At 37.1% G+C, this 27,500-nt stretch overlaps 2 protein-coding genes across 5 annotated transcripts; both read left to right on the forward strand.

The window, feature by feature from the left end:
- Nucleotides 1–1,392: 1,392 nt before the first annotated feature.
- Nucleotides 1,393–26,835, forward strand: LOC128220514 (carbohydrate sulfotransferase 15-like). Of its 4 annotated transcripts, XR_008258800.1 has the most exons (7): nucleotides 1,393–1,678; nucleotides 9,417–9,512; nucleotides 10,303–10,462; nucleotides 11,055–11,211; nucleotides 11,989–12,133; nucleotides 23,710–23,864; nucleotides 26,195–26,835. XR_008258800.1 is itself a non-coding variant. In XM_052928938.1 (6 exons), exons 2-6 carry the CDS (start codon nucleotides 9,503–9,505, stop codon nucleotides 26,260–26,262), a joined length of 540 nt encoding a protein of 179 aa, XP_052784898.1. In that variant the 5' UTR covers nucleotides 1,393–1,678; nucleotides 9,417–9,502; the 3' UTR covers nucleotides 26,263–26,833. The 4 variants fall into 4 exon arrangements, 3 of the variants coding, with proteins under 3 accessions (XP_052784898.1, XP_052784897.1, XP_052784896.1); XM_052928938.1 differs by lacking the exon at nucleotides 23,710–23,864 and having other exon boundaries at nucleotides 26,195–26,833; XM_052928937.1 differs by lacking the exon at nucleotides 26,195–26,835 and having other exon boundaries at nucleotides 23,710–25,493.
- LOC128220516 (caveolin-1-like) lies at nucleotides 5,600–6,602 on the forward strand. The gene is made up of 2 exons (XM_052928939.1): nucleotides 5,600–5,758; nucleotides 6,159–6,602. The coding sequence occupies exons 1-2, from the start codon at nucleotides 5,699–5,701 to the stop codon at nucleotides 6,492–6,494; spliced, it is 396 nt and encodes a 131-aa protein (XP_052784899.1). The 5' UTR covers nucleotides 5,600–5,698; the 3' UTR covers nucleotides 6,495–6,602.
- Nucleotides 26,836–27,500: the final 665 nt, after the last annotated feature.

Here is a 27,500-nt window from a genome sequence, read left to right on the forward strand (position 1 = left end):
TTTTAGAAACCCTGTATTTTTGTTGTTGGGTGTACCCGTTGTATAAAAGCATAAGGCAGTGGGTATCATGGTGATCATGAGAGTGCAATACTTCATACAAGCACATTTGGAGGGGTTAGAGCGGTGCACCCCAACACCCCCAATCACCCACCCCAATCACCCACCCGCCCTCCAGTCAGAAGTTATCATGTCAATATGGTAGAAAAAATATAGGCATGAATTACACCAGAATGCACCATTTTATACTAAAAGTAGTCAAACCTTCCCCCCAAATAAATGAATGAATGAATGAATGAATGACCAACGAACGAACGAATGAATGAATGACCAACGAACGAATGAATGAATGACCAACGAACGAACGAACGAATGAATGAATGAATGGCCAACGAACGAACGAACGAACGAACGAACGAATGAATGAATGAATGAATGAATGAATGACCAACGAACGAACGAACGAATGAATGAATGAATGAATGAATGACCAACGAACGAATGAATGAATGAATAAATGAATGAATGACCAACGAACGAACGAACGAATGTATGAATGAATGAATGAATGACCAACGAACGAAAAAATGAATGAATGAATGAATGAATGAATGAATGAATGAATGAATGAATGAATGAATGAATGAATGAATGAATGAATGAATGAATGAATGAATGAATGAATGAATGAATGAATGAATGAATGAATGAATGAATGAATGAATGAATGAATGAATGAATGAATGACCAACGAACGAATGAATGAATGAATAAATGAATGAATGACCAACGAACGAACGAACGAACGAATGTATGAATGAATGAATGAATGAATGACCAACGAACGAATGAATGAATGAATGAATGAATGAATGAATGAATGAATGAATGAATGAATGAATGAATGAATGAATGAATGAATGAATGAATGAATGAATGAATGAATGAATGAATGAATGAATGAATGAATGAATGAATGAATGAATGAAAGAATGAATGAATGAATGAATGAATGAATGAATGAATGACCAACGAACGAATGAATGAATGAATAAATGAATGAATGACCAACGAACGAACGAACGAACGAATGTATGAATGAATGAATATGAATAAGTAAAGGATAAAAATAAAATAATAAATTAACATAAATTAAGGTTTTAGCTTTCTGGAGGAGGATGCACGTACACGTACACGTGCTCGCACGTCAAACCATGGATCTCTCCTTGTTTAAAGCGTGTACATAAATGTGCTATTTTATTTTTGATATAGATATTCATTACAAATTGATTGTGCTCGTGGTTAACAAACCAATGGGTATCACATTTCCTTTAGTAACGACATTTGCCCAAATATTTTCACTCACTCCTATCAAACGAATTGATTTTACTTTTTGTTGCCTCAATAATAACCTTACCTATAAGTACATATCACTAACGAAGTGAGTGTGTATCGCCAAGCTTTTATCGTGGTAGCTAAGCATTTGTTAAAACAATAGCTATAATAACAAACTCGAACTTGAGATACCTACATAAAGTCAAAGACTGTCAGTTTACGCTTTGTAGGCAGTAGAAATAAACCTGTTCTTGTGGACACGTTGCTCGAAAATTAAAACATAAAAATGGGAGAACAGGTCGATCTTATGCGTCGGGACCCTAATGAGCTTAACTGCCATGTGAAGGTAGGCTTTGCACAAGGATGTCGGGTTTGGTCTGCACGTGAACGCACTCGTGGTGAAAGGTTTTCCTGATTAAAAAAAAAACGCACATATAAAACACAAAATAAAAACCTGAATATCGCACCAGGTAGTTCAGAAATATGTACACGGACATTGGATGCATTATGAGTTATGTATTAAGTTATCCAATCGTTCAGCAATGAAACTAAAATGTGTAGAAGCATCAGGGGTCTTTCTTTTCTGAACTTAAATTTAACCGACTAAGAACGGGCAAGATCCGTCCGAAATGTTATATGGTGCTCTATTTCTTATTTAAATTCAGGGATGATGCAGTAGTTACAATATATTTTTTATGTCAGTCTTTGAAAAAATATTCAAACATATACGTTCATTTTGTTTATAAAACGTATGAATAGGCAGAATTAAGTTTTGTAAATACGTCACAGAACACTTCTATGCATCTTATATCACAACTTTACCTGGCATATTTCTTACGATCCATTTAACGTTGTTGTGTTTTTGTTCTTGTTTTTCCCGATTATACGTATACTTTAATCGTAATTGTCTAAGACGGACAAAAACACCCTCAATATAGCTGATATGCAATGTCCTTGGCCTACTTATTTAGAAGAATCTTCACTTAAGTGCATTTATAACTGACGGAGGGGGTTGGTAGATATCTATGAAGAGAGAAAACATAGATTTAAACTTTTCAAAACATAGTTCATATTATTCTTAAGTTCTGTAAAAAAATTGGTATGGTTTCATTTCCACGAAGGCAGCAAAAAATCGAGGTTTTTTGTGTTGCTTATAAGGATTGTGATACACGTTTTGTTCTATTTATGTTGGCATTAGCGATAATGCAACTTAACATTTCATTGAAATCCGATATGTTTGGACAGTCAGATACAAACTCCAAGTTGAAGAGATTATGGTTTTTTGATGTAACATATAGTTGGCTGTCATGCACAATTCTCTTTGTTTATCGAACCTCTGACATTTTACGGACTCATACGTCACAAATATCAAATATTTTCTCAAAAAGCTTCAATTATAATTACATGACCTATTGACAGGTATTTTCGATCGAACATTGGGTATTCAGTTTGATGAGATAAAAGGTTTATACGGCCCGCTATTGTTGAAATTAAGCCCGGGAGATCGTAACTAATAAACACCGGTACCCGGTATCCAAAACAGGACTGCACTATTGTATACTTTAGGACATGTATTGGCCTACATGGTTAAACAAAATCCGATATTTCATTTGAGCTAAACCAATAAAGTATAGGGAGTGTTTTTCAAAAGCCAGGCGAGACAACAAGATTTGTTGCGAATAAATTTGGCTAAACTTGCTCAAGGCGAGACATTTTAATGACTGTCCATGATTCGTTGCCATAACGCTATATTGCAACCAACCCGATAACCACTAAATAATCAAACTACTGAAACGTGTTTTAATTCTTTATATAAAGCAACAGGTTTGCTGTGTTATAAAATAATCCAGAAATTACTCTATACCCGGTTGTCCGGCGTGCCCTACTATATTATGATGTATCATCTTATGTTCACCAAACGCATTTCTATGTAATAGTCGGAAACTGTAAATGGTTGCACCGACATAGGTTAAAATGACCATTTTCTCCATACATTCATAAAATAAAATGACCAGATACTAGTTTTGTACTTTCAGGACATTGTTAAGGTTCAAGACATGGTCCATTCTGTGCTGGTAGTGTACACGTCCTTTTAAACAAATCGGTACACAGTGAACGGATCATAATAATAATAATAATGATAATAGCAAAAGTTGATTTCAACAGTATAATGGCCAAACCATTGGAATTTTAATTACACCTAATCCTGTAAGACCTCTATATGTACATGTATAAACAGCTCATGTACACCTGGTGACGTTGCATGGTTACTACGTAAATATTTTCTCACCCTTTGTGGTATTTTAGACCCGATTCAGCCGATAGCACTTGAAAACTGATTGATCAATCGCTACATTTACCATACCCACATACCAGCCGCTCTATACCAAACACGTAAACATTATACTAGGCCGTAGTAACCGATAAATCAATTTTTTAACGATCATGCTTCATTCAAAATAAACCCATTTGTATTGTAGTTCAGCCGTTTCTATTATTCATTTGGCAGACACATTAAATCTCCATCGAGAAGAAAATAACAACCAAGAATACCTTAAACTTTGTCCACATATGCTTTAATAATTCGAAACAACCCAGATTACTTTTAGGATATTATCTCAAACGGGAATATTCCTTTTTCAATCAAATTGAATTAAATCAAGGTTTGGAGCTTAAGCACGACCAGCGCCCCATATACAAAACATCCACGTCAATGTTACAAAATATTATCATTTATATAATAAATTATGTTTCCATAATAAACTAACGTCATTATTTTCTGTATTCTTTTATATAGATTTATTAGTGAAATAAATAAAAACTGTTTCAAAAAATGATATGTTTCGCTGTTTTGGAATTTTAGCCCACTCTTACTTCCAAATCAAACGTCACCGCACACATGGCAGTGACACAATTTCAACGACGTCATTTCTGAAATGACGTTGCACTTGCAAAGAATTTGGCTAAACAGCGACGTATTATGAATTTAGCTCTAAAATGTTATGATATAAATAGCAAATCACACTCGTGATCATTAGTCTCAGCTTACGGATGGATGAGGTGACAGAGAATTGTAATGTTCTCACATCAGAAGACAGACTTTTTAAATGTTTAGCAATTAATCAGCAAATAAAATCATGATTTCACAAATATTTATTTGCCAGCACAAGAAAGGAATGACAATACCCAAACCATTATTTAACATTACACATTGGTGTTTTCGTATAAAAATGTTACACCCCACCCCAGAAACATTTTTGACGGAATATAACAGAACCATGTGACAGTATATTCTACAGAACATACCTCATTTAGTGTAACCGAATAACGGAGGTTATATTCGAAGGTCTAGCACAACATAAGAACTATAAGTTATGCATGTGCCCACTTTAACATTCTTACGTATTGTTTTCAATCTTAAATTATTCTAATTGTGTTGACAAAAACAGTTCCTGGCTACAACAAGGGAAGAGAGACGATAATAAAAGTATACGATACTTAAAAAATGCTATGAACTATGCAAGCAGCATTCAACTAATCTTTTTACAAACTCCGTTGTTGCACGTTTCCTCGATGCATATTATATGCAATTTTATTTTTTGTCATTGGAACGAGCAATTTGTGCCAAAAATCCATGGACACCAGTTATATAAGACTGCTGACAAAAAACTAAATCGCAGATTTGTATATTTATGTTAAAAAATTGATGTTTTATGCATTTTCTTAAACCGTTAGTAACGATTTAAGCCATAAAACATTAATTTTCGAACAGATATATGAAAATCTACGATCTGAGTTTTTGCCAGCAATCTTATATCATTGGTTTGCAGATATTTACGCAAAAAATGCCCTTTCAAAGACAAAAAATAAAAAAAAGTTGTAAAAATGGTAAATCTGTGAGAGTGCAGCTTTAATATGTATTGTCTCAACAATTGTGTAAAAGCAGAATAAAGCTGAAACCAGGTGGATAGCGTTTACTGACATGTACCATTTCAGCATTTCTCAAACATCTCGTTATTAAAATACCATTTTAATCTACTTCGATCTATTCATGTAATTAGAATATATAATTAAAATATGGAATCTGTACACATGGCCATTGTTTTGGCCTTCAAACGTCTATTGTTCTTTGTACCCCCATACAAACCATCACACATTAACAATCAGGTGTTTTTGATAGTATCCTTAGCCAATCCAACTAAGCATAAAACAAAGGACAATCACATGTTCAATTAATGCCTGTTTTTGATGAATAAGATATAAAAGATATAGACAATCAGGAGTTAAAACGAGTTGTAGAAGAAGACAAGGTGTTCATAAACTGCCTGGAAGTCTTGAAGTCCGGTTATTTTCTGATCCTTCCATCATGGCAGACCAAGTGGATTTAGTTAACCGGGACCCTAACAATATCAACGCTCACCTCAAGGTTTGTAACTTTACCTTTTACCTTTCTCGCATTTTTTATTTGTTGAAAATGGCCACTAAAAAAGGCAAAAAATGAAATTGTTTTTAAAGTTTAACCAGTTGTAGAGCATACGGTTGGTTGTCATAGTAATACATGCCTTTGTTATATAATGTGAACACAACAGGGAAAATATATACACCCTGTAGAACCCTTTTGAAAAACAGAAAATTTATTATTAAATAAAATGTTGATGTTTTATTAAGCAAAACAACAACAAAACCACCAATATTCTCAGCAATTGACACAGGTTGGATCTTAACGCAATAATAGACTGACCAATTTGACACAAGGTGGACGTTTACTGTGAATGTTATATTGAATTCGATAGTTTTTACATGAAACAATATCTTTCTTCCACCAGGCCACCTTCGAGGATGTGTTTGCCGAGCCGGATGGTACCCACTCCATCGACTGTGTTTGGAAGCTCGCGTTCACATGCTTCAACATGTGCAAAGGTTTCTGGTACAAGCTGTTGACCCTCTTCTGCGGTTGCTGCATGGCCTGCGAGTGGGGCTTTATTTTTGCCATTGAGATCTTCAACCAGGTGTGGATACTTACCCCGCACCTGCGTCTGCTGTCCATCCAGTGCGCTCCCATACAGAAGCTCTGGACCATCTACCTTCAGTGCTGTGTCGGGCCATGCTGTGACGCATGTGGCATGATTCTCAACAACGTTAGAGTCACACACGTCAAATAGACTGCCCCTTCACACAAACTGCCTTTAAGATTTACTGTGCTATACTGCGGAACGATATGAACATCTGGACAATAACTTAGCATCCAGGAATATGAAATTGGACTGACATAACTGAGATATATATATTTTTTAAATAAAGTATTACTCTGTATATAACTTATCCTACGACATCTTGTTTTGCTATTTGTTTTAGTATTAACATTTGAAATACTTGATTTAAATATCTTGGTCGACCGGCATTAAAGCAATTTTAGTTTCCCTTAATTGGCCTGGATTAGGGTATGTGTCTTTCTTATTTCAAAAGCATTAAAGATAAATACAGCTAATTTCCTCACAACGTTTGCGTTGTTGGATTTTAACAACTGAATAGTTTTAAACATACTTGGCTTTTCTCTATAGTAACGCTTGATATATTTACATCGTATATCATTATACAGTATGCATTCAAATAAGAAATGGTATTCGTCTTCTAACTTATTGCATGTAGCGCATAACCGTTCTTCCCTTGGCACGTTCTCCATTGACCAGTCTCAATACCGAGCCGGTGTGAAGACGAACGTAATTTTGTATGTGCTATTCTATACTTCTGAATGTTGACTTGGTTAAGATATGATTGCATTTCAAAATTTGCTAATACTTTATAAAAAGTTGCTCTAGTTGAGTTTTCTAATCTGCTATACCAAGTTTGAATAAAAGTATCCTTAACTCGACGTTAAATATGCTAAGGAGTATATTATTGTTACCAACACCCTGTGCTATCCAAACGTCTTGAAAACCGAAAGTGCATAACATGTTTTTCACCATAACCGCCCAGTTGTTTTTTCCAGGGTTATTTGCAATTTCAATTAACATTGTTTTATATATAATACTTGTGCATTTTCGTTCACTACAGTGTAATATGTTAAACCAATATTTCAATATAATTGTTAATCTCATCGAATAAAAATCAATCCTGCCTATCATATGAACCATTGTTTTCGACGTTTATTCATCCTTTTGAATATTATAACAACACTATTAATTGTGAGAAATCTTATTTGGGAGTAAGAGTGTACTTATAAGCAATATCTACATTTATGTATATTTTAAACATAAGTATGATTTTTTAATATGGTCAATGAAAATTGTGTATTTCAAAAGTTTTTATATGATTTGACAATTGAAATATTTAAATGATAATTCTCGATGGCGTCAAAGCGGTGGTCAAGCCACAATGCAGCCATTAGGCGAGTAATGCCGTTTTAAAAATTTACACACACCCCCCACCCCATCGTCGCTTCTTATAACAGAATAAATGTTTCAGTACAGTGTACATCTATGATCTAAGCCAACCACTAATATATCAATCTTTATTACCTTACCAAACTACATAGCTCAGATATTATTATGATCAATTGACCAGAGGAGACAACAGGTTTACCCTCCCTCCCTCCGTCCGTTCGTCTGTCTGTCTGTGTGCTAGGTTATTGCAACTTTAGGAGTCAAACTGTTTAAAGGGAAGAGGTTGATTAAGATATCATGCACGCCATTTTAGTCTTAGCTGCATAAAAAATATGGTTGCTATGGCAATAATTATAGTGAATATACCATTTTGACGATCCTGCACTTATTCAAGAAGTATGTATACTAGATTTATGAAAATTGATATGTGGATAGAGGGCCATAAGGAGATTATGCACGTCATTTTAATTTTGTTCGGACAAAATTGTGGTGGCTAAAGCAAATTGTGAAAACGAAAAAGTTTCTGTTGATCTTGGCATAACTCAAAACGTATACGAAAGTTTCATTCATGACATTTAGTGTGTGGATGAAGGGACATTAGAAGATTATGTACTGTTGTTGTCAGATAACCGCTGTGGTTGTTATGGCAACAAAACCTCGAAAATATCACTCTCTTTGACTGCATCCAGCGATAACGAAAGAAGATCGCGAGCTAAATTGATAAAACTTGGTAATGATGTGGTAAGAAGAAGATTATGCATTTCATTTTATCCTTTGTTTGTCGGAAAATACATCCGTTGTGTGATTGTGTTTCCGTTTAACCGATAAAGATGGATCCTGCGATAACTGGCGTGAGACCACAGTTATTTTTACTATATGTTTCATATAGACACTAACCTGACATGGCATCTCTAGAACAATTCAAGACACAAAATATAATCACAAGAAAACACCATGTTGATCATTGACCCGACTGTCAAAATTGAGTTCAAATACATAACCCATCCGCAAAGGAGTCAATCGGCTACAAACAACTAATTTTCAGACTTCCACAAGCTATGATTTTTCCAATATTTACACTGAAAACTATCAATTTCTGCAATGGAAATTCAGTCAAGTTCTCTGCAAAAAGAACATTTTTTTGCTTCTTTTTCATTCAATTTTAATAAAATATTGATATTTGAACGCAGACATTCTTTTTTTCTGTATTCACATCCGGGTCTTTTTTGGTCAACGGGGGGCAGATAACTGTGGTCTTGAGCCAACTGAAGAAGTATGCAAACTAGGTATATGAAACTTTGTGAACAAGTGTTTAGGGGACAGCAAAGAAATTGTACTGCTAGAAGTAGGCGACGTGTTTATTTTTTTATATGTAAAGTTGTGAATGAATATCATTGTCACACATGCTATCGGCGTATATTGGTCTGGATTTTCGTTTAAGGTATCTAATGCACTCATAAAAGCCATACACGAAAGCGTCTTTCCTGATAAAAAAAAACTACGGGAAAAATGTCCAAACATTGACAAACAAATAACGCTACGTAGAGCGGACGAAATAGGGTAGGTCGAAAAACCGGAAACAAACACTATTTTTTGGTACGTCAAATTGTATTTAAACGACAGCCAAAGCATTTCACTTAAGAAGTGTATCTACGTGGGCTTTAATGTGCATTGTATATGTGTTATTATATTTACTTTCAGGTTTACCTTTTGAGTTTTATTTGGATTGGTTCCAGGCGGCCGTCGAGGGTAATATATCAAAAACAGATTCCAAGGGATATCATCCGATGATAATAGGTATCGGTGTTTAATGTTTCATGGCTACTACTAAGATCCGGACCTTATATGAATATATTTGTTCTTAATCAAGCTGCACTCTCACAGATTGTCAATTTTGCCTTTCTTAAGTTTAATAGTTTATTTATACGTCATGGGTTCGATTCTCGCGAGGTGTACTTTATCAAGGCCGTGTAAAAGGACATTGAAGGCGGTGCTCCATAGGCGGCATAGACTGCCCTTTATTCATTTAAAACAATGAACAGTAAGAAAAGTTATCTTTGTTATAAGACATCATTCGAAGCAAAATTTGCCTTCTGACGTAGCATTTATGACGTAAAGTATCACGTGATATACACACACTGACTTAGCATAGCTATTGACAACTGGATGTTTAAATACGTATTTCTCAGTCACTAATTTGGTTTTGTTCATAATGATACTATTTTGTCATTTATTATACATAATCATGCCTTCCGATTGTTTGTAGAAATTTTTCGGTAAAATGAAAAATATATTTCACTGTTTCAAACAGTGAACATATCATTTGATAGTTTGATAGTTATAACTGTTTTGAAATTGAAAATAATTCCAACGACGTCATTCCGAAGTAACGTTACCTTTCAATACAGTTTTATAAGCCTTTCTGAAAAACTACCATTAACTGTAATGTTAAATCATTTTCAGCATAAAATAAAAACTGTTTGTAACATAGTAAGTTCACAATAAATTTCACCTCGTGATTACCAAAAGTAAATATTTCACTCGTGCTACGCGTTCTTTTACACTGAAATGACATTTCTTTTTTCAGGTGACGGGAATCCATCGATGAATACATACAACGAGTATTGGATGCTGGATCCAGCGAACCATGATACGTTTTTGGAACCCCATTTCACCAATGCTGACAACATATATTTCCTTAACCCAAAGGCAAAAATAATAGCGATTCTACGCGAGCCTGTGGAAAGGTGAGTATTTTTACTGAACTTTTACGAGAGACGATCGAGTATATGTTGATGTTCAATTTTGGCGACCTACAGAAAAAATAGACCCTAATTTATTTTGTGTTATTTAATGAAAAAAAATTGAAAACAAATCCTCGATTGTGATCGGCCCACATAAGAATGCAAACACCAAGTTTAATACAGTACCCTTTTTTAATGATACTAGTTTAACAAGGAACACTTGGTTGGGAAAAAATGACTGACATGTTCTCTGTGAAACAATTTTAGATGCATTCGTCAGAATTGATCTACGAAACATATTACAACAGAAGATTTGAAAAATGTCATTGACCCACACACGTATGCAAACACAAAAAAGGAATAAAGAAGGGCCTATCTACCAATTTCCTTGCGAATAATTCCATTTGTAAAATGAATGGACATAATCGAACAATCTGAATTCATAAGAAGACAACATACTGAGTTATTACACCTTTAATCAAATAATTGAGAATGCATGCACACAACATGAACATGTGTTGTATGGCAAGTGTATGTGAGCACCAACTACAATAGTACACGTGTTAAATGCCCGTAAAATGCTCTTTTGTTTCAGGCTTTTCTCCGAATATAACTACTTTGCTCGAAACCAGACTTCGGCCAAATTTCATGGAGTTGTATCGAAAATGAAAGATTTATTCGAAGAGTGTAGGCGTACACATACAGATAGATATTGTGTGAATACGAAAAAGCCGGAACAATCTAGTATAGGGGTATGTACATACCCAACTGTTGAGACCATTGAGTCAAATATTGCATTCTTACAATATGCTGTGTGTTAACCTACTTAGCAATTTATGCTGCAACATCATGCACAGTGACGCTGTGTATTGCGGATTAAAGGGGCATCACTGCGTATGATGAAATAGCCGACAAAAAAGAAAATTGTCGAAAACTGACATAAAGTTGGTATCGATATGTACAATGCATTGAAACTTACTAACTGAAGTACCACATAGATTAAAATTAATTTATCTTTCGCAGTTTTTTCGTATTTTTCCATTAGAAAAGATTACTAGGTATGTCCTAGTAGAATTCATTCCTTATGCGTGATTGGCTAGTCGATGTTATCACGTGTTACCAAGTTAGGTATATAGCTTAAATATTAAATAAAGAGTAAAACATTTTATTAAATGATTGTCCTGATATTCGTTACAGAAAAGAACTTTTTTGGTGCCAATCTGGTGTATTGTACCGTTAAGGGTCAATAAAACACGAACACTTAAGGACATGTTTATATAAATATTACCGTATGTATTAAGATGTAATATCTTTTATAAGTCGAATCAACTGTCTGTTCTGTTCTTAAATCAGGTAAATGGCTTAATATATGTTTTGAATACGCAAAAAGAAAAAAAGCAAATGATCATTCATTACCTTATGATATATTATTATATTAAGACGCTTTTGTCAATTATACAGAATCTGATTATAACCGTAATTGACATGTTTTACGCAAAAATTATCGTAACATACACAATTTCTTACAGCAAATTTGGAAAGGGCTCTACTACGTTCATCTTGGAGAGTTTTACCGAGTTTTCCCTAAGGAACAAATTCTTGTCCTAAAGCTGGATGACTGCAAGATCAATTATGACGAGTGTTTGCACAGGACGTTTAAGTTTCTGGAAATTTGTGAGTAAACAGTGTTCTATTTATTTATATTATACCTTACAGAAATGTGTCCCTTGTATGTTTATATTATATCGATCGGTCCTTATATCAGGGTATTTCATTAAACAATCCAGTTTTATGACGGCAGCGGTCCATGTCATATTTTTGACCTGTCCGGACCTCGCCAAAAAAAAATATGGACCGCTGACGCCATAAAAATGGTGAGAACGACTTGCGACTTTCACAACGGCAAATAATTGTCGGAAGTAACCATTAATTTATTTGTTCAATAAAACATCAAAGGCGCTTTTAAAATAATGAATGGTAATATAAAGTGTTTGGTACAATCTAAAGAAATATAGCACAAGACTTCGGGCCAAATGGCATTATAAGGACCGCCTCGGTCCATATACACTTTCGGTGGCTGACAGGCCGGTCCTTATAATGTCATATGACTCTCAGTGGTGTGTTGTGTCTTAAATGCACATACTAGATTAAAGGTAATTAATTTTATAAAGAAGAGACTACTGAAATAATATGATGTTCAGCCTAACAAACGCAACCGAGAAAAAGCAACCTACAGCAAACCTGAATTACAACACAGTTCAATAAATAATTTAATATCTGGAATAAAGAATTGAGGTTTCAGGTTTTATTTGCACATCTACATTTTGCCTTTGGCCAATTACAAATGGTATAAATAGTTTTAAAGCCAATACACAAAACATAAACACAAAATGTCAACGTTAATACATTAAACATTAAGATGTGTTAAGGAATGAATTGCAAGGTTGATGTCATTATCATGGTATGAACGCAATTGGGCTGGTCTAAGTGTGTGAAGTCCGAAGGACTCCACGCGTACTTTGACCAGCCCAATTGCGTTCATACCCCTATTGTGTCATGTGTAAGCAATCCCATGATTTTAAAACAGATTATATAATATAACTAGGGATGCAAACGAATGGCAAAATTGATATTCGAATATTCGGTAATTCTTTCGAACGAATATTCGAATACTCGATTACCAAAATACATATGTTAAAAGTTGTAGTAAATTATTATAGTATTCGCTAAAGTATTAAATAGCCGGGGCATTTTAACCCTCACATGTCGTAACCACTACGCGCGGCGGACCCTGAATTTCATCAAATGAGCCTCTGAAATTCCTCATTTCAGAAAGACAAAAAGTAATACATTATGAAGTAAAAAGTAAAAAGCTAAATCTTTTCATTAATATTCATGTGCCGTCATATTTGTAAACAACGTGAACTTAGATAGAATTCTGGTCAAATGGCGTTGTACGCCAATGGAGGGTCTTTCCGTAGGACGAGCAGCCTCGTTCTGGGATTGACCTCTACTAAATAAAACTATAAAAAACAAACCAACTCGAGAATTAGTTTATTTCTTAATTGGCAAAGGCATATAACCGAAAAAAAGATTTTTCACAACCTTAGCTTTTGACATAAACCATCACAGCCAACTAGACAACAATAGCTTTGGGCATTAACCAGCATAGTTCACTGGACAACATTAGTTTTGGGCATTAACCATCACAGCTAACTAGACAACAATAGCTTTGGGCATTAACCAGCATAGTTTACTGGACAACATTAGTTTTGGGCATTAACCATCACAGCTAACTAGACAACAATAGCTTTGGGCATTAACCAGCATAGTTTACTGGACAACATTAGTTTTGGGCATTAACCATCACAGCTAACCAGACAACAATAGCTTTGGGCATAAACCAGCATTGTTTACTGGACACCATTAGTTTTGGGCATTAACCATCACAGCTAACTAGACAACAATAGCTTTGGGCATTAACCAGCATAGTTTACTGGACAACATTAGTTTTGGGCATTAACAATCACAGCTAACTAGACAACATTAGCTTTGGGCATTAACCAGCATAGTTTACTGGACAAGATTAGTTTTGGGCATTAACCATCACAGCTAACTAGACAACATTTAGCTTTGGGCATACACCAGCATTGTTTACTGGACACCATTAGTTTTGGGCATTAACCATCACAGCTAACTAGACAACAATAGCTTTGGGCATTAACCAGCATAGTTTACTGGACACCAATAGTTTTGGGCATTAACCATCACAGCTAACTAGACAACATTTAGCTTTGGGCATTAACCAGCATAGTTTACTGGACACCATTAGTTTTGGGCATTAACCATCACAGCTAACTAGACAACATTTAGCTTTGGGCATTAACCAGCATAGTTTACTGGACACCATTAGTTTTGGGCATTAACCATCACAGCTAACTAGACAACATTTAGCTTTGGGCATTAACCAGCATAGTTTTCTGAACAACATTAGTTTTGGGCATTAACCGACATCGCTAACTGGACAACATTAGCTTTGGGCATTAACCAGCATAGTTTACTGGACAACATTAGTTGTGGGCATTAACCGACATCGCTAACTGGACAACACAAGCTTTGGGCATAAACCAACTCAGCTACCAACATAAGCTTTGGGCATAGACCAATTCAGCTAACTAAACAACATTGGCTTGGTTATAAACCACCATCGCCAACTGGACAACATTGATTTTTGAAACCACCATCTTTAATTGGAAAGCATTAGCGTTGGGCATTATCGAACATAGCTTACTAGACAACATTAAATTTTGGCATAAACAATATAGCTAACCGGTCAACATTAAATTTGTTCATTAACCAACATAGCTAGTCAGACAACATAGGCTTTGGGCATCAACCGACAGCGCTAACTGGACAACATTAGCATTGGGCATAATATAAGTAGACAATATAAGCTTTGGGTATAAATCAACACAGCTAACTAGAAAACATTGGTTTGTAATATAAACCAACACAGCTTACACGATAACATTAGCTTGTGGCATAAACCAACGAAGTTTACTCTATAACATTAGCTTTTGATTTAAACCAAGATAGCAGACTATACAACATAAGATTTGGGCATAAACCAACATAGCTAACTAGACAAAATTGGTGTGTGCATAAACCAACATAGCTGACCAGACAACAAAAGTTTTGGGCATTAACCAACATAGCTTACTGGACAACATTAGTTTTAGGCATTAAGCAACATAGCTTACTGGACAACATTGGTGTGGGAATAAACCAACATAGCTTACTGGACAACATTAGTTTTGGGCATTAACCAACATCGCTTACTGGACAACATTGGTATGGTCATAAACCAACATAGCTTACTGGACAACATTAGTGTGGGCATTCACCAACATAGCTTACAGGGCAAAACTGGTGTGGGCATTAACCAACATAGCTTATGGACAAAATTGGTGTGGGCATTAACCAACATAGCTAACTAGACAACATTGGTGTGGGCATAAACCTACATAGCTTACCAGACAACAAAAGTTTTGGGCATTAACCAATATAGCTTACTGGACAACATTAGTTTTGGGCATTAACCAACATCGCTAAGTGGACAACATCGGTGTGGGCATGAACCAACAGAGCTTACCGGACAACATAAGTTTTGGGCATTAACCAACATCGCTAACTGGACAACATTAGGTTTTTTCATATACCAACAAAGCTGATTAGACAACTCAAGCTTTGGGCAATATTCGACATATCTTACTGGACAACATTAGCCTTGGGCATAAACCAGCAACGCTGTCTGGACAACTTAAGCTTTGGGCATAATTCAACATATCTTACTAGACAACATTAGCTTTGGGCATAGACACACATAGCTTTCTAGACAACTCAAGCTTTGGGCATTATTCGACATATCTAACTTGACAAAATTAGCTTTGGGCATAGACCAACATATCTACCTAGACAACATAAGCTTTGGGTATAAACCAACATAACTAACTAGACAACATTGGCTTTCGGCAGAAACCACAATCGCAAACTGGACAACATAAGTTTTGGCCATAAACCAACATAACTAACTAGACAACATTGGCTTTCGGCAGAAACCACAATCGCAAACTGGACAACATAAGCTTAGGTTATAAACCAACATTATTTACTAGACAACATTGGCTTTTGTGAGAACTAAGTTTGAACGTTGTGTCTTGGAGCGAGCCAATTTTTGCGAAAATGCATGGAAACAAGTTATATAAAACTGCTGACAAATCATAAGATCGCAGATTTTTATATTTAAGTTCAAAAATTGATGTTTTATGCATTTTACTTAAACCGTTAGTAACGGTTTTAGCCTTAAAACATTAATTTTCGAACGGATATATGAAAATCTGCGATCTGATCATTTGTCAGCAATCTTTTATCATTGGTTTGCAGATACTTAAGCAAAAAAATGCTCTTTCCAAGACAAGAAATAAAAAGTTGTAAAAACGGTATATCCGTGAGAGTGCAGTTTTAAGGTATTGGCCATTTATCATGTTTTAATAATGTTCTACCAACTCCTGTTGTAAAGGAAAGATGTGGCAAGTTATGAACATGCCATCATATTTAGGTCATTTCAACACAAAACGGTTACTTGACATGTCATGTTAGCAAGTGTACTTCTTTCCATTTTTTTCTGCTATTCAACATCTTCTCTGTGTTTCAGCTCCCGTGACAGAGGAATTTTATAAAGCCCTGAACACTAACTATACAGTAAAAAAATACGAGACAATATCCGGCTAGGATGTGGAATTCCACCAAAAGAATGTTAGAAGAATTTTATAAGCCTTATAATGACGAGCTTGTTAAGATGCTTGGACCTCATTTCAACTTTTCTACAAAGTATTCTCCATAATGTTTTGCATACCGTACTGCAAGAAAAGGAGTAAGAACAAGTATTTAGTGTTTGAAATAACTCTTCGTTCACCTTTAATAGGGTCAGACATCAAGAGTAATACTTTTTCGTTTAAAGTATAAACAGAAGGCTTAGTTTAATGATAAAATGTCATCAAATTAGAACTCTGTAGTAAATATAAAAAATGACATAAAAATGCTCTTTTTTGCTTAAAAGGGTTAGTAACGCTGTTAAAATTTGAATTGTTTAGACTTGGATTTAGAAACTGTGTTCAAATTCTGCCAGTTGCTGTTTGGTGTGCGTTCATAAAAATCAGTTAAATATTCCAATTTAAACAAAAAATGTCACCAATTTACAATCTGTGAACGAGTCCCTTGAAACTGTTGCTAAGGTGCATGCGGTGGATTTGTTGTTATAATTTTCATATTAAAAGTTTGCTTGCACATCTACAAGTCATACACCATCCACACTTAGTTATAACCCTTGCACTTGTTGGTGTATATCCCGTTTTCTGGTCCACATTAAGTGATAATCACTTTCTGCAAAATATATCACTGGACGTTCATTTTGCCATTAGTCAATGACTGTATACTTTAGTAGTGTATGTTTTAACTTCGCGTACTTTTGAATATTTACACCCCAACTTCCATGCCTTACATGAACTGCCTTTTGGCTTTTGCGATTATTATCCGCTGAACGCAAAATCTTCGGATATGTTCGGATCGTCAGTCATCGCATAACAATATACATGTAAATTGAAAATTGTTAGTCTGGTCATTATGTGTATGGTTTTGCAGGGCCGGAAAAACTTAATTCAAATTGTAAGAAAGTGTAAATTTATGATATGTTGATGCATTTTTGTGATTAGTGTTTCAATTTTACGTTTAATGATGATTTGAGGTGATTGTTTTTTCCCCCATTATTGTGACGTCATTTGATAAACTGTTTCCGGTTAAGGTCGGGTCGTTATATTTACAGAAAGGGTGACAAAGAAAAACTGAAAGGTTTTCTTAAAAGAAATGACGTATTTTCAATCAATTTTTGAATGAAATAATTAACGATTGGTGTAAATATAAGTAATAAATTGCGTGATTGATGTCATTATCAGGGATATAAAAGCTTATTCCACACCTTTTAAGTTTTAACTAACCCAACTGCGTGCATACACCGATAATGACATCAACACCCCAATATTTGTTATTTAACATGACGTATGGTTAACGTTATGTCTGAGCTTCAGAAATTCCATGTTCAAAATTATTCTGAAATACAATCACTGTACTATCTAAGTAACGTTGTTTTCATTTTCTGTAAGTTTGACTTATTTGTATCTATTATCTAACAAAAAAATAAAATAAAAAGAATCAAACCAGGTCATTATTCCACGCACTAGTCCTTAGTACACACCAGCATATACCATCCCTGCCATTGATAGCTGGGGCATAGTCATCAGTGCACACCAGTATAGACCGCCCCTGTCATTGATAGCTGGGGCCTAGTCCTCAGTACACACCAGCATATATCGCCCCTGTCATTGACAGCCGGTGCATAGTCCTCAGTACACACCAGCATATACGCCCCCTTAATTGACAGCCGGTGCATAGTCCTCAGTACACACCAGCATATACGCCCCCTTAATTGACAGCCGGTGCATAGTCCTCAGTACACACCAGCATATATCGCCCCTGTCATTGACAGCCGGTGCATAGTCCTCAGTACACACCAGCATATACGCCCCCTTAATTGACAGCCGGTGCATAGTCCTCAGTACACACCAGCATATACCGCCCCTCACATTGATAGCTGGGGCATAGTCCTCAGTACACACCAGCATATACCGCCCCTGTAATTGACAGCTGGGGCCTAGTCCTCAGTACACATCAGCATATACCGCCCCCTTTTATTGATAGCTAAGGCATAGTCCTCAGTACACACCAGCATATACCGCCCCTGTAATTGACAGCTGGGGCCTAGTCCTCAGTACACATCAGCATATACCGCCCCCTTTTATTGATAGCTAAGGCATAGTCCTCAGTACACACCAGCATATACCGCCCCTCACATTGATAGCTGGGGCATAGTCCTCAGTACACACCAGCATATACCGCCCCTGTAATTGACAGCTGGGGCCTAGTCCTCAGTACACATCAGCATATACCGCCCCCTTCATTGACAGCCGGGGCATAGTCCTCAGTACACACCAGCATATACCGCCCCTGTAATTGACAGCTGGGGCCTAGTCCTCAGTACACATCAGCATATACCGCCCCCTTCATTGACAGCCGGGGCATAGTCCTTAGTGCACACCAGCATATACCGCCACCTTAAATTGATAGCTGGGGCCTACTCCTCAGAGCACACAAGCATTTACCGCCCTTGTCATTAATAGCTGAGGCATAGTCCTTAGTACACACCAGCATATACCGCCCCTGTCATTAATAGCTGGGGCAAAGTCCTCAGTGCACACCAGCATAAACCGCCCCTGTCATTGATAGCTGGGGCAAAGTCCTCAGTACACACCAGCATATACCACCCCTGTCATTGATAGCTGGGGCATAGTCCTCAGTGCATACCCGCATGTACCTCCAATGTCAATGATATGCACACCAGCATACACCATCCCCTTCACTGACAGCTGGGGCCTAGTCCTCAGTACACACCAGCATATACCGCCCCTGTAATTGACAGCTGGGGCCTAGACCTCAGTACACATCAGCATATACCGCCCCCTTTTATTGATAGCTAAGGCATAGTCCTCAGTACACACCAGCATATACCGCCCCTCACATTGATAGCTGGGGCATAGTCCTCAGTACACACCAGCATATACCGCCCCTGTAATTGACAGCTGGGGCCTAGTCCTCAGTACACATCAGCATATACCGCCCCCTTCATTGACAGCCGGGGCATATCCTCAGTACACACCAGCATATACCGCCCCTGTAATTGACAGCTGGGGCCTAGTCCTCAGTACACATCAGCATATACCGCCCCCTTCATTGACAGCCGGGGCATAGTCCTTAGTGCACACCAGCATATACCGCCACCTTAAATTGATAGCTGGGGCCTACTCCTCAGAGCACACAAGCATTTACCGCCCTTGTCATTAATAGCTGAGGCATAGTCCTTAGTACACACCAGCATATACCGCCCCTGTCATTAATAGCTGGGGCAAAGTCCTCAGTGCACACCAGCATAAACCGCCCCTGTCATTGATAGCTGGGGCAAAGTCCTCAGTACACACCAGCATATACCACCCCTGTCATTGATAGCTGGGGCATAGTCCTCAGTGCATACCCGCATGTACCTCCAATGTCAATGATATGCACACCAGCATACACCATCCCCTTCACTGACAGCTAGGTCCTACTACTCAGTACACACCAGCATAGACCGCCGACTTCATTGACGACCGGGGCATAGTCCTCAGTGCACACAAGCATATACCGCCCCTGCCATTAACAGTTGGGGCATGGTCCTCAGTACACACCAGCATATACCGCCCTTTCATTGATAGCTGGGGCATAGTCCTTAGTACACATCAGCATATACCGGCCCTGTCATTGATAGCTGGGGCATAGTCCTCAGTGCACACCAGCATCTACCGCACCTATCATTGATAGCTGGGGCACAGTCCTCAGTGCACACAAGCATATACCGCCCCTGTCATCGCCCCTGTCATTGATAGCTGGGGCCTAGTCCTCAGTGCACACCAGCATATACCGCCCCTTTCATTGATAGCTGGGGCATAGTCCTTAGTACAAATCAACATATACCGGCCCTGTCATTGATAGCTGGGGCATAGTCCTCAGTGCACACCAGCATCTACCGCACCTGTCGTTGATAGCTGGGGCACAGTCCTCAGTGCACACAAGCATATACCGCCCCTGTCATCGCCCCTGTCATTGATAGCTGGGGTCTAGTCCTCAGTGCACACCAGCATATACCGCCCCTGTCATTGATAGTTGGGCATAGTCCTCATGCACATCAGCATATACCGCCCTGTTATCGCCTCTGTCATTGGCAGCTGGTCCTCCTTAGTTCACACCAGCATAGACCGCCCCTCATTGATAGCTGGGGCTAGTCCAGTTCACACAGCATATACGTCCCCTCATTGATAGCTGGGGCATAGTCCTTAGTTCACACCAGCATATACCCCCCTGTCATTGATAGCTGGGGCATAGTCCGCAGTACACACCAGCATATATCGCCCCTGTAATCGCCCCTGTTATTGATAGATGGGGCATAGTCTTCAGTACACACCAGCATATAAAGCCCCTGTCATCGCCACTGTCATTGATAGCTGGGGCATAGTCCTCAGTTCACACCAGCATATACCGCCCCTGTCATTGATAGCTGATGCATAGTCCTCAGTGCACACCAGCATATACCGCACCTGTCATTGATAGCTGAGGCATAGTCCTCAGTGCACACCAGCATATACCGCCCCTGTCATTGCCCCTGTCATTGATAGCTGGGGCCTAGTCCTCAGTGCACACCAGCATATACCGCCCCTGTCATTGATAGTTGGGGCATAGTCCTCAGTGCACACCAGCAATTCCCCACTCACTACCGCCCCTGTTATACCCCTGTCATTGATAGCTGGGGCCTAGTCCTCAGTATACACCAGCATATACCGCCCTGTCATTGATAGCTGGGGCTAGTCCTCAGTTACACCAGCATATACCGCCCCGTGTCATTGATAGCTGGGGCATAGTCCTCAGTCATACCAGCATATACCGCCCGTGTCATTGATAGCTGGGGCATAGTCCTCAGTGCATACCAGCATATACCGCCCAATGTCAATGTTTCAAAGATATGACATACTATGAATAAAAACAAGGATAAAAAAACATGAGGAAATTATAAATAGGAAGTATAACGATGCATTGTGAAGTCCCATAATAAATAAAAATATGACAACAAAGTAAACAAGAGTTAAGGTATTATTGCTGTCAAATAACAGAGAATCATGATTGTGCCAATAAGAATCAATTTTAAAACAGAAATTGCAACATTATGACAATTATCAAAATCTCTGGAAGAGAATGAATAGTATATACAATTTTTAAACAGCGTGGGAGAATTCTAATAATATGTAGATACGAATGAGGTTAGGGACCCGCAGTTCCCCAACTCTGCAAAAAACTTCGGTAAGAACGTGCATTTCTTCTCAATGCAAACGTTTACCACCGTGTGTAAAGATACTATTAATAGAGATGCAGGTGCCCAGGAAGAGGGCTTAACAAGGTTAGAACCTAAAACTGTTTAATAAGACACAAATACATTTTAAACATAGATCCACCTCATCTTAGTTCAGATGTGGGTTTGCCCCCGTTAAGACTAGAAACTGGCAAGTACGAAAATGTTTCAGAACAGTTATGACTGCAAAAGCTTGTGAAATTAATAATAACGATTTTAATCTGTGCAATCAAAACAAATCGATATTTGTTCAGTCCAATAAAGAGATTTTTTAGTCAGTGCGAAGACCTTGATAATGATTTTAAAAACTAGAAATTACCTGTTCGATAGATGATTTTTTACTGTTTGGGCTAATGATACTTTTGAGTTGGACCATAATTCGATTCATAGTATGTTCATCTTTTAAAAGTGCATGTTAATTTGTTTGATTTAGTTTGTTATTCTACATAACTCCTTGTTGGCTGTTTAAAAAATGTATTTTTTCTTAACAGCAATTTGTTATTTCTGAATGTGTAAATGTGCTATTCATTTACTGTTTTGTTTTATCTTCACATTTTCAAATTTAGTATGCGACAGCCTTTGAACATGTGAGCGATTTGCAAAACGTAAAAAATAAACGGTGCCAGGGTAAATACACGTTCGGTATGACCTTTATTGGCCGGAATGAATTATATAATAACTATTACTAATTGTGTGATGCTTTTTAATGATAAAATAAAAGAATTTTAAAAAAGATTGAAAACATGGTATAATTCTACTTGACGGGTTTTGAATGCAAACTTTAAAAGCAAGGCATATCATAAACGACTAAGATGGAAACTCTGTGCAACTCGAAACATCGGATAACTCTTAGTTTTAGGTCTGGCTCGTTCGTCATTGAGTTATCGCAGTTTTACCAAATATTTCCGAAAGAGCGTTCCAAAGGGTCGAACATTTGAATGTAATCGTGTATTAGGTACAAACACCCCCCATCATGGTATTCAACGTTACTTGCCAGGTATACAGAAAAATTGTTAAACAGTAAAATACATCAAAGAAACCATTAACAGATATACATGTATTGCAATATAAATATATAACACATGCATGGAAATGCCATGGACGAAACAAAGGACCAATAGGCAGTTGGGCCAGGATTAACTAGTCTACACCCGGTTCTCCTTGGTCAACAAATAAATGCATACAAATAAGTGCATACACTTACACTGTGTGTATACCATTTGATAAATTGCGTCATAAATGCTACGTCGGAAGGCAACCTTTTGCTTCGGAGGAAGACTTTAAACGAAGATAACTTCACTATTTCTTCACCATTTTAAATGAAACATAGCGCAGTCAACGCCGCTGACAGGGCCCTGCCGGAAACTCTCAATCAAACTATGGTAAAAAAAGGAAGACGGGGCTCCGTCAGCGGCGTTGACTGCGCTAAGTTTCATTTAAAATGATGAAGAAATAGTGATGTTATATGTTTTAAAGTCTTCATTCGAAGCAAAATTTTGCCTTCCGACGTAGCATTTATGACGCAATTTAACACGTGGTATATACACACTGGTATAGATCTTCATTAATTTGATCATCATCCGTGCATGTTTTTCTAGTCAATAAGAGTGACTTCCCTTGTTTTTAACTAGATAAAATATTTCAGTTATCGGAATATCTCGGCCATTGCCCAACAGAATTGACATCGGAAATAATACGTCCGTTATAAGAAAATAGTCCATAATAGCCGTCCATGGAAATGTTCGAAGAACAAGTCGATGTGTTCTACCAAAAACAGAATGATGGTCTAACTATTTGTGTGTAAGTGTTATTTTTAAGCTTGAAATGTTTTAGTGAAATATAAAATATGGTATAGAAATAGCCCTATTGAGGAATTAAATAGATTTAAGTTGGTGGGATAAAATTGCCTGCCATTTGACAGATGTTGATACAGTAAACATTAGTTGTTTCAGAGTTTAGTGACAAATACAAATAAGTCTAAATCTAACTGTACATAGACTAATAATATGTTAGACTTTCTTCAGCTCTTAACTCAGTATATTTGTAAACTTCATTATGTATTATAACTTATAAAAGATAAAATTAAACCAAATATTTATAGTTTATAAAAGATTATATTGTTATAAACTTCATTATTTATTAATAGATGTCTAAAAGTACACGCATATAGTTTATATGTCCGTGCTCAAACATACCACTTCTCTGTGAATGACATATTTAGTTATTTGTATATAACCATGCATATTGTTGTGTGTGTCCGTAACAATCAGCTGCAATGTTGGCACAATTGGTTGCCGGTTTACTTACATAGCTCTCTAACTAATAGAGCGTCATACTAGTGGTCCGGTGGTAACGGGATTGAAAATTACCTGGGTATTGAACATGTATTTGGTTACCAAGCACACGATATTTCTTTAAATTCTATAATATCAACTGGTGGGATGCAGTAAATTTTTCATGCATTGCATTGAGACTGTATACAATGGTACTCAACCATCAAACCTACTTAATTAACCAAGTTAGATTACTCTATTTTGAATAAAAAATATAGCGATTATTCGACTGAGAAATTTTTATTAATTTTGCATGCTACCACATTTAAGTCAATATCTCATCAAAAACATCAAGTATTGCATTGAAACGTTAGGAATGTGCTTCCAACTATCCAACTTACTTGATTAGTTAAGTAAGACAACTCGCATATAATGCAAATTATTGCACTTTAGTATTGAACTTAGAAATTCTGGATAAGCTTTTGCATGAAGTATTGCATTGAGACTTAATACGAAGGTACTAAACCATCCGACCTACTTGAATAACCAAGTAACCAATACCCAAGTGATATAACTCTATTCTGCATCGAATGCTAATTATAGCCTTTTATTATTCGACTTTGAAAGTCTGATTAAGGTTTTGCTGCATGTGACCACATTTTAGGCAATATCTCAGCAAAAACCTCATGTACTGCATTGAATTTTATACAAGGGCTACAAACCATCCAACCTTCTAAATAAACCTTCTAAAGTTAACTCTATCTTCTATATAATATAAATTTTGCCCTTTTCGTTTACTTAGATATTCTGGTTAATGTTTTGCATGCTTTCACAAACAGTGTGTGTATACCAAGTGATAAATTGCGTCATTAATGGTACGGCGGAAGTCAATGCCATGTCTCGAATTAAGACTTTAAACAAAGATAACTTTCCTATTTCTTCACCATTTTAAATGAAACAAAGCGCAGTCTACGCCGCTTGCGGAGCCCTGTCTTCGGTCTTTCACCAGAGTTTGATCGGGAGTTTAATTTCATTAAACACTTCGACAAACCTTTTCACAATATGGCCGGCTGACTGAGCACTGTCAAAACATGATTTTGGAAACAGGTTTGTCGAAGTGTTTGATGAAAATAATGACTTTATCAAATGTCGCTAATAAAAAAAGCGGGGTTCTTTAAGCGGCATAGACTGCCCTTTGTTTCATTTAAAATAGTGTTGTAAAAGAAAAGTTATCTTTGATTTAAGTCTTCATTTTAAGCAAAATATTGCCTTCCGATGTAGCATATATTACGTAATTTATCACGTGGTATACACACACTGACAAATAAGTCCAAAACTCTGTAACTATTACTTGTATTGCATTGAGACTTGATACAATAAAGAATGATAACTCTGTCTTGCATGAAACGCAAAATTTGCCCCTTTATTCTTTTAAATGGATAAGGTTTTGCATGTTAACTCATTTTACAGTGATCCATGCACGTTTCACAAAAAAATGAAATTCAACTTTTAAAGTGTGTGTGGGGTGGGGAGGAGGGAAACGAGGACGCTGTGTCTGTGGCAGCTCTTGATCTTAAAGAAAGCATTAGTACCAGTTTAAGCGATAAAATATCAATATTCGAACTTGAGTATGAAAAACTGTGATGTAATATATTGTAAGCATTCTTATATTATTATAATTGGCTCATTTAAAAACAAAAACAAAAAGTTGTCAAAACAGTCAATCTGGGAGAGTGTCGCTTTGAATTATTGTGTCAATAAAGATTTTGTGAATACTTTTCAATATAACTGTTCAGACTTTTATAATAAGTGACTCATTCCAATTATTTCCGTTAAAGTTTATGTTTTCTTTTTCAGGCATTGGTATGTACCCCAAAAATGCCGTCTACGTAATGATTGCCTTGCAATACGTGGAATACATGTAACACAACTGCAAAGCCAACCTGAAAGGGAAAATAAGCGAAAGATGGCTTTGGTGGACCCAAAAAAGAAATGTTCAGTGATATTTGAAGCCTACAGAAAATGCTTAAATAGGGCACATCCTTGGAAATGTCAAATTGTGAATTGTGCTTTTAAAAGGTCCGCATCCCGTCCAAGGTTGTGGGTTCAAGCCTCACTAGGGGTACTTTCTCATAGCCTTAGAAACAGGACATCAGTATTTGTTTTCACACAGGAAACATACTTGGGAGTGATTTTATAAACTTCAAGCTTTCTTCGCTATCCAGCTTAATGATTTAGAATAATCCTCTAAATCAGATCAATAGTATTTTACATAACATGACATGAGATTATAGATAAACATTTTTATTTCATTGATTATGGCTTTATTTTATGAATTGATGTTATGAAAGTTATTATGAATTTGATTTTTGTTTGTTTGAAGAAAATGTATTGAGCTTATCGCATGGTATCAGTGCCATCATAATCAGATATGTGTAAAAATTAAACATTCAAAAACTATTATAAAAAATGAAAGTCAACCCAAGTATTGAAAGAGGCACAAGGTCATTGCCAATGAAACAATGTACTACAGAGAAGCAAGCAAAAACAACACAGACTGGTAGCAAACTTAACCTGCCTGCAGATGGATGGATCACTGATTGGGTCCCCGCCAGATGCATGTAGCCTGCAGTAGTGTTTGCCTGCAGATGGATGGATCACTGATTGGGTCCCCACCAGATGCATGTAGCCTGCAGTAGAGTGTTTGCCTGCAGATGGATGGATCACTGATTGGGTCCCCACCAGATGCATGTAGCCTGCAGTAGAGTGTTTGCCTGCAGATGGATGGATCACTGATTGGGTCCCCGCCAGATGCATGTAGCCTGCAGTAGTGTTTGCCTGCAGATGGATGGATCACTGATTGGGTCCCCACCAGATGCATGTAGCCTGCAGTAGAGTGTTTGCCTGCAGATGGATGGATCACTGATTGGGTCCCCGCCAGATGCATGTAGCCTGCAGTAAAGTGTGTGCCTGCAGATCGAGGGATCACTGATTGGGTCCCTGCCAGATGCATGTAGCCTGCAGTAGAGTGTTTGCCTGCAGATGGATGGATCACTGATTGGGTCCCCAACAGATGCATGTAGCCTGCAGTAGTGTGTTTGCCTGCAGATGGATGGATCACTGATTGGGTCCCCACCAGATGCATGTAGCCTGCAGTAAAGTG

Source organism: Mya arenaria, chromosome 15 (assembly GCF_026914265.1).
Source record: "Mya arenaria isolate MELC-2E11 chromosome 15, ASM2691426v1".
NCBI lineage: Eukaryota > Metazoa > Mollusca > Bivalvia > Myida > Myidae > Mya > Mya arenaria.